Source organism: Condylura cristata, unplaced genomic scaffold (genome assembly GCF_000260355.1).
Source record: "Condylura cristata isolate star-nosed mole 26May11 unplaced genomic scaffold, ConCri1.0 scaffold00008, whole genome shotgun sequence".
Classification (NCBI taxonomy): domain Eukaryota; kingdom Metazoa; phylum Chordata; class Mammalia; order Eulipotyphla; family Talpidae; genus Condylura; species Condylura cristata.
In genome coordinates, this window is record NW_004567109.1 from 51,607,813 (window position 1) to 51,622,296 (window position 14,484).

The 14,484-nt window shown below is 36.8% G+C and overlaps 1 protein-coding gene across 1 annotated transcript in view; it reads left to right on the forward strand.

The window, feature by feature from the left end:
• The first annotated feature begins 9,549 nt into the window (after positions 1–9,549).
• Positions 9,550–14,484, forward strand: part of SPATA1 (spermatogenesis associated 1) — a 31,369-nt gene continuing 26,434 nt past the window's right edge. The window contains 3 exon segments of the mRNA XM_004679165.2: positions 9,550–9,662; positions 12,086–12,192; positions 13,638–13,755. Of these exon segments, the coding sequence (XP_004679222.1) occupies positions 9,561–9,662; positions 12,086–12,192; positions 13,638–13,755 (327 nt within the window). The 5' untranslated portion in view covers positions 9,550–9,560.

Here is a 14,484-nt window from a genome sequence, read left to right on the forward strand (position 1 = left end):
CCTGAAGCAAGGAATTATTCAACTGTTAAATATGAGGGTACTAGACTGGCTAAAGAACTACTTATGGAAAACCGATTACTCAAAGGTTGCCCCCCTCTTGGTGTTTCAGAAACCTTAACCAATCATTTCTTTTATTTACTGGAAACTTATTATACTTATCCACACACTTCCTGGACACTCCCAAGTCTACAAAGCTTAATTAGAGAGGGCACAACTACGTAACATGGTATTTTAGGAAGCAGCTTCCTGGACTTTGAGGAGTCAGAATGTTTTTAAAGGGTGTGTGCCACACTGACTTAATTTTTTTTAAGCATTATTAGCTTAGTATTTCTTCTTACATATTAGTGACCACACTCCCTGTCTAAAGTACCACAGTATTTATAAAAGGTTGCACACCTTTGGATTACTTTTAATTTATTCACAGTATATTCTGGGGTTAAATCTCTTTTGAACTATCATATTACTGCACACACTGACATTTGATCTGACAGATTCAGATTAGCATATGTAAGTGTGCTTCAAGCTAGATAGTCATTTAGTTTGTTAATCCTCTGAAATCCAATTCACTGCCACCATGAAATTGTTTTATCATTACGTAACAAGAATAAAAAGTAAAGTCTGTAATTCCCCACCCTAAAAGTGCCTGCACCAAATTGGCTTATTCAACTAACTCCAAATTTTCTTTCATTCAAGCTCCCATTTTGCTTTGCTGCTCTACTAATAGGTTAATTCAGAACCAATCTGGATTACTTTAAAAGTCATCCCACAAACACTGCAGAGATTTAACTGTCTAACATCTGCTGAAACTAGTATTTGGGGGCCCCAAAATAGATCATTAGACCAATGCTATAAAAAGTAACAAGGCTTGCTATAGCAAAGGAATTTTCTAGTAATCTATCCCCCTTTATAGTTAGCAAATTTGTAACCTTCTTTATGGTAAAATAGAAACAGTTGTCATGACTACTAAATCATATTTCATCAATCCTCACTTTCTAACAAAAGGCTAGAAACTTGAAGAACCATATAACAGTGTAAGGGATAAATTTGGTCAATTTGTTAAGTATTACAAAAAAGAATTTGATTAGTTATTCCTATTATATGGAATGTTGTTTTAATGTAAGAAAACTTACCATGCAAAGATTCATTTACTACAAAAAGGAACAGACTTTCTGGGGTCTGAAGGGATTTGTACTTGAAGACACTCCAGTCAACAAGGGGTCATGTTGAGCATTCTGCAGACAAAACTGTTTCAAATCTGCAGCTGCCTGGGAAACCTATATATAACAAAGGGGGGATAGAAGATGGTAAGAATGTTTTAATTAAGGTTTTCTCTTATCTTTACAAATACTGGCAAAAAATACTGCTCTTAAAAAGAAAATAGCATGTTATCTGGAGACCAGCAGTCATATATTGACTTCATACTTAAAACATTCCTTATAAATACCACAGTCCTGACTTAACATGGTTACGGCTTAAGATTTTTCAGCTTTAAGATGAAGTGTTCTGAGAACACTAAAGTTAAGCTAGGTATATTAACAATGCATTTTCAACTTACAGTATTTTCACTTTACAGTGGGGTGAGTGAAGCATAATCCCATTGTAAACTGAAGAACAGTGATTTGTAATATGTTTTTAATATGTTTGCTTATTAGAAGGGTTAAATGAGACCATACAAACAATGCAATTTCACTAACCTGGGAAGCACAGCTATCGCCGCTAGTTTATTAACTGCTTCGAGAGCAACCTTGAGGGAACTAAACATTTCGTTTTTCATTAAATGGTACATACAACAACTGAAGTTAAATAGTGCTAAAATTCTAGTACATACAACAATTGCAGTTAAATAGTGCTAAAACTCTAGCCAACGTTAATACTTTGTCTTGAAGCAGTATTATTGGAAAAATGCTACTGTGAATGATCATTAATGTGACATAATTAGCCTACAATTTAGAAAACCAAACACTGTAAGAATGTGCTGAGTATAATCTTCAAATTTAGTCTATCCTCCCTTGCATCTAAATAAATCAGATTACAAGTGGCATGCATTCATTCATTTACAGACCTATTTGTATATATTTGGTAAGGTGACTCAGGATATAAATGAAATTAGAAGGCCATAGAAGAAATTCCTTAAGTCCTATTTGGGTGATTCAGGATATAAATGAAGTTAAGCCATAAAAGTCCTTACGTCCTATTTGGGTGGCACTGCTTACAAAAATGAAAATTATCAAATCACATTTTACGTTTCTTATGGAGACTGCTGAGTGAAGTTCAAATAAACAGGTTTGCTATCTTCCCTTTCAGGCAAAGAAACTGAACAGCAAACTGTCACAGTCTAGTTTTGTAACATTAACCTAGTCAATGGAAAATTAGTACAAAATAATGAATAGTTCAGATGTGAACATAAACAAAAAAAAATTCTCACATAAAATATCCCAAATGTTGAACTGAGATTTAGGAAAATGGGGAAAATGACTATATTTTCAGTTTAACTATTTCTAAGAGTAAAGGCAGGTGTCCAGTCCAGCTGGGTATTTGGCTTCTGAAGAGAAGTTAAGAGCATCACAAAAGCTCTTTATACCTAGAACCCCTGTTGAGGACAGCTGTACCCTGAACCTTAACCCAGTAAAAGGATGTGTCTCCCTGAGATTTAGCTTCCTCAGAAGTTACTTATATGATTGGCTTATACTACAGTCCAAGGTAATGAGTTCCAAAAGCAGCTTCAGTTCCCATGTAAGGAAGTAGTTTATAAATCCTAGTACCTACCGAATGCTGTGACAAATGGCTACCCTCTGCCTCCAAAAGGTGCAGCTAAGGTGGGGGCATGGGTGGTACCATTTTCCCCGATGTTATATAATTTCACTTTACATTAGCTAATAGTGTACAGTGAAATATCCTAATTTTCTGCCTAAAGTGTAAGGTAAATTTGAATCTAACTTTCACAAGCGTCAAGCACCACTATGTATGTGCCAAACCTATTTCCAGGCACTGGGAATATTGATGAATTGCTGGGGCCCTGGTGTTACCAAGCTTGACAGTAAAGGAGAAAAGGTACGGTACTCCACAGAAAAGTGATTTGCTCCATGACCACATGACCTAAGGGAAACTTATCTCTGAGGAGGCGACATTTAAAATGAGACCTAAGTGACAAGAGACTCAGTCTAGAATGAGAAACTGATCTAAGAGAATTCCCAGCAGGAGGGAGAGCTTAGACAAAGGCTCTAAAACTGGAACAAGCTGCTTGCCCCCAGGCACTGTATTAATCACCATCTAGGAGGTTGAATCCTTACAATCCTGGCATAATTATTAGTGCCCTCTTTCACTCTCATAGTCTTCTGACTGGTAATAAAATGCATGATCTCCTACAGAGGAAAGTTTGTCAAACACTCAAAAGATTTAAAAAGTGAACTTGTGCTAGTTTAAAGTATCATCAAAAAGCATCTAGTACAGTCAAAGTATGCACAAAATGAACTGACCACATTTTGCAACCATGTATAAAGAAAAATTCCTTTAAAGTTCTAAGGGCAGGCATGGGTAGAGGGCCATACAAGCCTAGCATCAGACAAATTGGTGGTGGCTTTAATGATCCTAATCAGAAGCTGCCTGAAGAATCTCATATACAAGGCAGCAACAGGCTGCACGGTTCTGGGTGGTGTCCACAGGTTTTCACAGTATCTTTATGTATATATTTGATTCTTTATTTGTATATTTAAGATCAGGTGTAGTCCCCATAGAATTTCCACCACCAATTCATGTGTGCAGCACACCTTTGTCCCTTGTTTCACAGTATCTTAGCCTGAGGTTTCAAAGTTAAGTTGTCAGAGGACTTCATCTCATTTTCCTTGGAAACTGGGGATATGGAATCCTACTTATTGTCACTTTCAGCCAAACCTTTTCTGCCCCCAGCCCCATTTTTTGTTTCCCAGGCAGCTCCAGAGTAAGCTAAAAGCACACCTAAATGGTAATGTGATGGTGAAGAAAGACTAACTAAACCAAGAGGATGAAGTAAAATGTGAAGTTCAGAGAAATTAATTCCAGTGAGGTATGCAGCACTTAACAGACTGGAAGGGAAACCCCTACGAAGACGGATGGGAATTTCCCTTCCCTCCTAAGCAGAATACAACTAAATCCCTGACATTTCCACTTAAGGAAGTAGGTTAATGGAAGACCATCATACTCCACAAAACATGTCTAGTGTCATGAACACAGAATCAATTCATCTTGCAAACAAAATACATGACTTCTACTCTTCTGGGGTTTTTTTTCAGTTAGAAAATTCAGTTTCAAAAAGTGCCTCTGTGTTTCACAAATTGACTGTGTACCAAAAAGAAGCCAATCCATTTGGGATTTTAAACTTAAAAGAAATTTGGCAGAGCACTTGAATGTCAGATTGTCATATCAACACACACAAAAGGCTTTTCCCCATAAGTAAATACCCCAAAACAAGGTCAGTGCTAGCCAAATGCCAACATAAATCCAACTATTCCACCCTAATCACTTTCTCGGGCTTGCGGACCATTAGATATCCCCAAGGTCAGAGCAAGCTGTGCCAAACAGGAATGAAATGCATGCTTTGTAAGAGGCTGTGCATGGCACCACGGTAACCTTAAACCCCATGAAAGTCTGAAAAACATTGCGTGTTTCTCTGTAATTCAAGTATTTGTTTTCAGCTATGCGTTTAATGTTTGAAAGGAGTTGGAGGTAATAAAGGGCTTGGGAAAGTTGTGACATGAAAAGCAAAAATAGGGCTTTTGTCAATCAGAAGTCGGAATCCCTGTGCAGGACAGAACAGAGTGGAGACTGGTGGGAAGGGACGGGAAGGGTGCGGGCCGCGCGGGGCACAGTCGGCGCGCCCGGGCAGGCAGTCAAAGCGAAGGGAAGGCGAGGAGGAGGAGCGGAATGCGGAAAGCCGCAGCCCCGCCAGGCTGAAAAGTCCTGGGGCGGAAGGGCGCGCCAGACGATTCCCTCGAACAACAGCGCCGACCCGCGCCGTCGCTTCACTAAAGCTGGCCGTAGCCCTCTTCGCCACTATGGGCGCTAGAGCTCCCCTGGGGAACAGGCGCCGGCCGGACGCGGTTCCCCCAGTCGCGTCGCCAGTCCCACCCGTCACCCTTCCCACCCCTCCTCCTACCCTCCCTCTCGGCCGGTCGGCCACCCCCAGCTCACCTTCACGCGGTTGAGCCCGGCCTCTAGCCGGAGTTGTTGAACCACTTTCTTCATAGCGGCGACGCTGGAGGAACCAGACATGGTGCACGCGGGAGCCGGACCGATTCGTCTGTCGGTCGGTTGGTTGGCGGGGGCCAGGCGGCGGGACAGCGCGGCGGGGGGCGGGGCCTGGAACTTTGTCTCCAAGTTTCCGGTTCTTTGCTGTTCCACCCTCAGTGCGCATGCGCGTCCTCTAATGCTCTCTGTCCCAGCGCCTCACCCCCGCGGGAGTGCGAGCCTGAGGGAGGGCGGGGAAGAAGGGGTGGAGCGGGCGGTGGGCGCGGCGGCTGCGGGAGCAACCCGACGCCCTGCCTCTACTCCCTCCCTCTCCAGAGAGGCCGATTCCAGAGAGGTAAGGAAAGAGTTGGCTAGTCCAAAGAGGGACGCTGAAAAGTTTGGGTGAAGGAAGTCAGATGTTGGAGGGATTTTTAAAAAGAGCAGGTGGCGTGGTGACAAGGAGGTCTCGGATTTCTTGTCGGTGTGGGCGGCAGGGTTTGACCGGAGAGGAGCGGAGTGCCCGGCCGAGGCTAAGGCGCCTGAAGGACGAGGGAGCGAGTTACCCACTGCGTTCCCCTGGGTGATTGTCTCTCAGCGACCAGAGTTAGCCCAACGGGCGCTGGGTCCGCAGCCAGCTTCCCGGCGGTCTGACCCGGTCACCCGAAGGAGGGTGCAGATGGGACGGAAACCGCTGGGGGAGAGGCGGGGGGCCCCAGGAGCAGGGGTGTTTGGTCACTAAGAGAAAAGCGCGGTCTTCTCGAGGTTTGGCTTCGGTGGCCTCTTACCCCTTTGGTTTTCTGGGAAAGGCTGTGAAGAGTCCAGCAGGCGCTGGAGGCTTGCACCCGTTGTTTTTGTCCTTTTCATTTGGGGAATTGACACTTACTGTACAAATAAAAATAAAACTTTGTGAGTCGGGAAAGTTTGCTCTTGTGTATTTCAGTTGTAATTTATTATCTGCTGCTTGAAATTAAGCCTCCAAGGGCACTTCTGGAGAGGTGGGAGGATCTAAACCAACAAAATAGTCTCAGCCCATTCATATTTCTCTCATGAAAACATGTCACAGCCCTTAGGACAGCTGTTTCCTATTCTCTTGGGATTGCCCATCTCCGAATACACATGACTTTTCTATAATAATTATCATTAAAAACTAAAATTTTGTGTATAGTGAGAAAATCCATATATAAATTGATCTCTGTCAAAACCTAATTTATAGTTAAATAATTTCATAAAATGCGTATTAATTCGTATAACAGATTGAGTGACTAGAATTAGATTATAAAAATGAGATTGAATTATGCCTCTTGTCATCTTGATATCCCTAAACAAGAAGCATCACTATCTCCTAAACAAACCATTTTCATTGACCTACCACAAAAACCTTGCCATACAGACGCAGAACTTCAAAATTCAGATGGTTAAAGACAGCCGGTTGTAAAAAGAGTTGACAGCAAGAAAATCTTTATGGCAATGAATAGCAAGGAAACAGAACCCAGAAATCTGTCATTTCCTGTTTTAACAGTGGAGCATAATCAGCTTCAATTTATTTGAGATCTTCTGTTAGTACCTTAAGTTGTTTAGTTCATAGGTTCAAAGGACTGTAGGGTTCATAGGAGGCCTGCAGTGCCACTAAGCATTGAATCTTTTTATCTAAAACAGGAAATCCTTAAAATGCATTGGAGAATTTCATTTACAGACTAGCCATTAACTGAATTGAATAGAACTCTCAGGGCATATGTAACCTGAATTTATCCTGATAAATAGCTCCCATGCTTGGTGATTAAAGAATCAGGAATTATGTCAAGAACAATTTTACAGTTATGTGTGATTTTAAAGAGTTCAAGCCACTTACTTGCAGACACTAAGACTTGGAGCAAATGAATGATCTTATAGGCTATACAGGGCTAAAACCTTTTCTGCTCTCAATCTAATTACTTTATGCAGGATTCTGTATTGTTAGTGTGTTTAAACAATGCAGTTCAAGTTTCCAATGTTAGCATTTATTTGAAAAATCAGAAATTCTTAAACTTGATTTTCAGATTTGCTACTCACCCAAAGTCATTTTGGGAAAGTGCAGAGAAAACATGGAAGCTAATTTTCCTTTAGACACTTGATCAGAGATGACAGGTAGGTAATACCCCTACCAAATCTACAATAGATTATGATAATCTATTTCTGTACTGTTTCTTATTGAGGCAAGATGTGACCAGGGACCCTTTTAGTAACTTTTTTTTTTTTTTTTTTTTTTGTAGTCTGTACTAGTAAATGAGATTGAATATACAAGATAAAAACATTTTTTCATTCCTGGTACAGGAGTTTTATAAAGCAGAATTACGCAGTGAATCAGAAACTAGACTTCTGTAGTCATTTCATCTTTAGCTATCTAGCAGTCAGCTTCTTTTGTTTGAATTGTTGCCATTTTGTTCATTAGCTTACTAGTAATAGGTAAAGAATTTGAAAATCACAGATTATATATATAAGGAATTTGTGAAATGTGATTTGATTAAGATCAACTACAGTTTCTAAACATGCCTAGGAAGGCATATGAATCTTTTTTTGGTTTTGATAACAAAAATCATTTAAGTCTAACAACCAGGAGATTATTGTAAAGATTAGTACAGAGCAGTGGTGGAGATGGTACCCCCATAAAATAGCAGCTGTTATACTGGTAGGCCAAACTGGGGAGAAAGATTGGGGACCACAAGAGCAAAATTGTGGATGCTTCTCTCCAGTGCTTCAGTGTAAACATGAATCACCTCTGTATCCTGTTTGTTCTCATAGCACCAGTTCACTTAGTCATTTCTCTTCTCTCTTTTCTCCTGTTTACAAATTAGTTCTCTCATTACATGGGCTTACCTCATTGCTGTGATTACAGCTTCCCGACTTAACCTTTGTACATTCTTTTTGCTTCAATATCTACTAACGCTATATTTGAATTTTCACAATTACAATCCTTATGGTCCAACTCTTTTAAACAAATAAATTTTTAAAGAGCCAGGCCATTTTATTTGTTTCTGGGCAGCCCAGGATCTAGAATATCTGAGTGTTTTTTTTTTTTTTATTCATACAGAATTAGGATATACAAGCCAGAGGTGAAGGGGTGGTGAGGTCTGCCACACCATGTGGATCACCTGCCGAGCACAGGTTTTGAAATTGCACTGAAGCAGCTGCATCTAGTTTGCATTGCTGCGTCCTAACCCACATGCCACCAGGGAGGGTCCATGAGTGTTTTCTTAATGTAATATATTTAAAATAGTGCTTGAGAGAGTGATAATGACAAGTCACACTTTAAGTTTTAATTATATAAGAAATGCACATAGGCAGTAAATGTGAAATAAATTTTATTTAGATTATATGCCCCAAACATAATATTTAATTTTGATATTATTTAAACAATTAATGGTATCACAGCATTTCATAGAGATATGACTAGTGCCATATCATAGGAATCTTAACATTTGTGGATTTCAGTCTCTATTTGAATGTATATTTCAGTCTCTATTTGAATATAAACCAATGTAGAGCAATGCTTTGAAATCTTCAAAAAGCTTCTGGTGTTGGAGTGATTAGTGTTATCTTTACAGATTGCCCCACTTTCATAAATTTACTTTTAGAGTGATAATTCAGCTAACTTTCAAATTTTATTTATACAGTTTTCAAATTTTATTGTGCATTCCTATAAACTCCTATAAATCCTATAGTGAGAAATATAGAAAATAATACACGAACATTGTAATTAAAGACTGGTGTTTCATCTGGAGTGATTGTTCACATTTATTATTGAGATATCCATGTCCAGGAAAAAAGCATATTATAAACAGTTTTCTTTACCCTATAGCTGTTTAAATTCGGTCTTTGTAATTCTGCTTTATAAATCCAGTCCCAGTGTATTTATACTTTATGTAGATAGTGTGTGTGTGTGTATTTTTGACAAGAAAAATAGTTTAGTAAAATATACTCTGATCATTATAATGTAACTTACCACTCCACTTAGTTGTATAGGATGTATGTTCATGTCTTTTTCCTTTTTTAGCTCTTTTTAATTAATAATATATATTTTGAATTAAGAACAATAAGATTATATACATTCCTTGGTTTATTTTGAGTTGTTCTTTTTTTAATTGAGGTAACAGTGATTTACAATATTGTGTATGATTTAGAGACAGAGTTTTATACCCTTCAGGAGTATGTTACTAGCTACCAACAAAGCAGTAAAAGTCTGCCATAGTCCAGTACCCCTTCAGCACTTAAATTTATTTTAATTTTTTTTTCACTTTTTGAACAAATCAGAGACCAGAAATGAATGGAATGCTATTTTAAACAAGTCAAAAAAACTATTATAACTATTAAATGCTGCTTAAATGAACAAAGATCAAAAAGTCCACAGAATTCCAACTGATAATTACGCTTTTCAGACATTGGTGAATATGTACCTCAATCCAAGTAGACCTTCCTCAAAGGAGGTAAGAAAACAAGAAAACCTTACTGTTTTTGAAAAGTTTTTATGAAACTATGGAGTATGTATAAGGTATATGTAGACTCTCCCATGAGCCTAACTTTATATATACCTTTGTCTGAGTTGAGTACTTACATGCCCTCTAAGAACCCTAATTGGATTGAGACCACCAGTGTATTAATCAAATTACTCTGTGTGTCCCGCACAGGTTGCTTATATACCATAAGGCAAACAAAATCACCCTTCTTACACATACTTTTGACTCCTCATCCCACTTTCATTTGAAGGTACTCAATAGTAAAACAAAAACCCTACTTAATCCAATTCTTCACCTATTATATACCTACACTACAAAATAACCAGCCTAAAGATGCTTCTCACTTTAAATTCATAATCATGAATCTGAAGTGGAACATTTTGTTGGTGAGCAATTGAACTGTTTTCCACTCACTCATTCACTCTTCTATGTTCTTCTAAACAATTGTTCATACCTTCACAAACCCTAATACCTTTACCCCCATTTTCTCTTTAAAGCAATTCCAATCAAACTTCCAATCTACTATTCTACTAAAACTGCTGTTATTAAATTCACCTCTGTATTACTAAATCTACTGTTTAATTCTTATAAGTAGAATATTTAGTCTTAAAATAGTATGTGTTTTAATATATATTTTAAAAAATTTACACATTATTCCAACTACTCATTGTGCTAGAAAAAAAATTAACCATAAAAATGTATTTTTTTGAAATGGGTTCATTAATTTTCCTTTTTCTTCAAGTTCTAATGTTACTCTTCTATTCTTAGGTTTTTGACATTTTATTCCATAAATTTCTGTATGGAATATATTTTTTATAACAGTTGAATATATTTTAATATATTGATTTAATGGATTATAAATTAAATTTGTTGTATTAAATAGATATATATTATTTGTGCTGATTACTGAGGTTTTTGGATGCTCCCTTAAATTTTCCACCAGAATTGAGTGCTTCACTTGCTTCATCCTTGTTTTTGTCTAGACACCTCATTAGAACGTAAATAATTAGAGGCAAAGCTCTTTGACTTATTCACAAAATATCTCTAATGTCTTGAAAAAAAAACTGTAATATAATAGTCACTCAATATTTGTTGAATAAATTAATGAATACAAACTAACCATAAATTAATTTGCATCATAAAATGTTAGAAAGCAGAGTGACACTTTCGATGTACACTCTGCATTGCCTACTCTTTCAATTTTAGTATTAAAATCTATGCAAACATTTTGAATTGAGGTTCATTAATTGTTATTAAAAATCAAAGTAATGTATTTGGCTTATAAAATAAAATATTTCAAGAAATTTTTTTGTATATTAACATTTATATAAAGGATAAGGTCATATCTGGTTCAAGCTTCTTAGGATTTTAGCATTAATATCATAGTATAGTATTAGTTATAATGTATAGTATAACTAGGGAATAATTTTAAATGCTCTGATGTTCAAAAACACACACAGCATGTGGCAAACTTCACTATCAGGTCTATACAAACATCTTAAATTATTGGTTAATATTCTGTCATCAAAAATATAAGACAAATTTGCTTGATCTATAAAAGCAACTTGAGCAAATCATTCAAGAATCATTTTTATGATCTATAAAATTACTAATTATTAACATGAGTAATAGGTCACATTTATTTCAAACTTTTAAGTTTTAAAGTAGTATTTTCACATATTTAGTACATAAATGTATTATAATCATTTAAATGCTTATAACTTTTAATATGCAATGGATGTTAAATTTAAGACTAGAAGATGTTACTACATTTCCTGTAATTGTCCTGTGTCTGTTGCTATTCTTCTAAGTACAAAAATTCTATCTGAGGTTATAACAAACCATTAATACAAATTAAGTCAGATTTAAATAGAGACAAGCATAAGGCATGCCCTCTGTAAGAAGAATCTTTCCTTTCCCCTTCATTGGTCAGGGACTGCCTGAGTTCTGGGAAACAAAAATATTCACAAAACTACAGTAGTCACACTTTTGCAGGTGCTAAGAATTTGCAGTCATCACAGCTTTTAGGGAAACACTAAAGGATCCTAACAACTCAGTGGACCTAATATGGTAGGATGTGAGCAGGGGGAAAGACTGGTGATAAGGAAACTAATCTTGGTGTCCTTAATGCAGGCAACAGAAAGAACTCTTATGTTAAATGTTAGGGTAACCAGGGACCACACCCATGAACATTGTTTGCCAGGGAAAATATGCCCAAGTGCTAAGGACCAACTTAAGAATGGATTGTTGGCTTCCATTTTATTTTTGGTTTGTTCAAAGGCATGTATGCATTCCATGTTGATTTTAATTATATTTACTAAAATTCTAAAGTTTGTCAGTTGATTTTTTCACTTTAAAAATATTTTAACTGACATTCTTCTCAATTTATTCAGTTGGTGGAACTTCATGTTTTTTATGTCCCTCAAGGATCGTGGAACTATAAGTTAAACACTATTTCAATAGAAGTTGTTAACAAATTCATTTCAGCTGGATTTATAAGGCAAGTATTTTGTGGCCCTACAACTGAGTACCTAATAAAGCATTCTTCTGTGGAGAAAAAATGTTTTCTGGAAATTTAAAAATTATTTGTGGAAAATAGCTTGTCCTTGTGATGGATCCACTTACTGAATACTATCTGTAGTATTGAATGAATAGTATCCTAATGAGTACAGTCAACACTAATTTAACAAATACTATCAATAAACAGTTCCATATCGTTAGATCGAAATGCATTATAGGAACAACTGCCACTTAATCATTGTATTACCACCCAGATAAAAAGAATTAAGACAAATGATCTGAATTAGAAATGTGTGAAAGAGCTGTGGAAAGTAGTTAAATCAGTTTTTCCACAATGGCTTTTTCCCGTGTTATTTAAAAATGGAAACAAAATATGTTAATGTGTTAATGTACATGTATAAGTGTATGTGTGTATATATATGTTATGTACTTTTCACATTGACTGAAATGCAAGTGACTGTGATTTTGTTAAATTCTCCTGAGTGTAATTCCATCTTCTTGAGCTTCCCTATCACTTTCTTTAAGCACTCTAGTGTCTTTCTGTTCTGGAACACATAAGACGTGATTCTACCTCAGAGCCCCGGTACTGTTCCTGTTGTTTACGGCACTGCTTCTGACTTTACATGTTCACTCTTCATCTCCTGTAGGCCTAGACTCAGCTATTACTTTTCTGTTTAAATCTGCTCTGATCATTGTATTTAAATGCCAGCTCCAATGCCTTTCTCCCTTCCCCACTTTATTTTTCTCTGTAACACTCAGTGTCTTAGGCATTTTATTTTTTTATTATTTTGTTCATTTTTCTCTCCCACCACTATATTGTAAGGTCTTTATGGGCAGAAGTTTTTGTCTGTTGTATTGATTACCCTACTTCCATCCTTAGAACAACACAGAGTCAAGTGCTCAGTAATTTGTTGATGTGACAAATTATGTTTCCTACAAGAGCCTAGAAAAAAACAAGAAATCAAAACTGTAGTATGAATGATAGCTTTAAATTTTAAAGTCGAGGAATGAAGTATCCGTAATGAACAAAGGTGTGGGTTCTGACAACACTTGACGACCAAAGAAGTATTTACAGCTAAGTCATTATTTGATATATGTATAAAAGTATGTAAGAAACATAACAAAGTTTTGTTTAATATTACAGCTTGGAGGTGATTGAGAAAAGAGCATTTTCCTTTTCAGTACAAAAAAAAAATACTTACAAACTTAATTTGCTACTTTTAAAGGCAAACTTGTAGTTTATTTTAAAAATATTTACTGAAGGCTAGCAAAGTGCCAGTTACTATAGAAACTTAATATATTAAGCTATGTATGATACATTGAATTAAACATTTCTGAGTGAGGCGGTTGACTAAATTAGTAGATCTTTAGTATAGCAGACAGCTATTTCAGATTACATAATAAGGCAATGTCATGGTATTTCAGGGTATCTCCTCACCTTACTTTACAAGCCCTGAGGGCACGTCTTGGTGAGTTCCTTGGTGAAGATGCTGTTTCAGAAAAATTTTTGTTTCTGAAATGCATTGGAAATAATCTAGCTGTGGTAAGTTTCATGTATTTTTCTCTTTGATTAAAAAAAGCATACTTTGGTGTGGCTGATTAATATTGGGGTGAGGCTGGAGGAGCTGAGGTAAAAGAATTCGTGAGATACAGTGTGGAGAACAGAAGAGAGTATTTATTGAGATACCCTATGAGGGTAGTGAGACAGGAATCAGTGCGCTGGAAGGAAGAGTTGAGGCTCTGTTTTATACTCTTATTTTCATGGGTTTACTCAGGGTCCAGTTTGCACTCTATTTATCTTCTGGGATGACTGGCCCTGTTGCATTCCTGGAGCTGGGCTGGTTTTTCCAGTCTTGGTGATCTGGACTTCCTGCCCAGTTCCCTGGCAGCTTTTCAAACTTGCCTGCTGGTCTGGGAATGGGGGCTTAGTGTTTAACCTTATTAAGTGATAACTGACCTTATTAAATGATACCTGACACATAACAAATTGTGTTAGGTAAGTGTTTATCAGCTCAGCTCCTTAACAAATTATGGAATTTAATCATAGTGCAAACATCAATAAGCACATAAATCTTCAAGAAAAGATGAATCAGATTGGCATGTTATCAGGCACTGAATTAATGGGAGTATTTTTACATTTGCATTTCCTTAGGAAAAGGAAAACAAAATTAAGATATGCTCAGACAAGTAATATGTATTTGTAAATTTAGTGTTTTAAAGCTTTTTAAACAAGTATTTGATGTCCTAGAGAAAAAAAAATTTATTGTTTGGA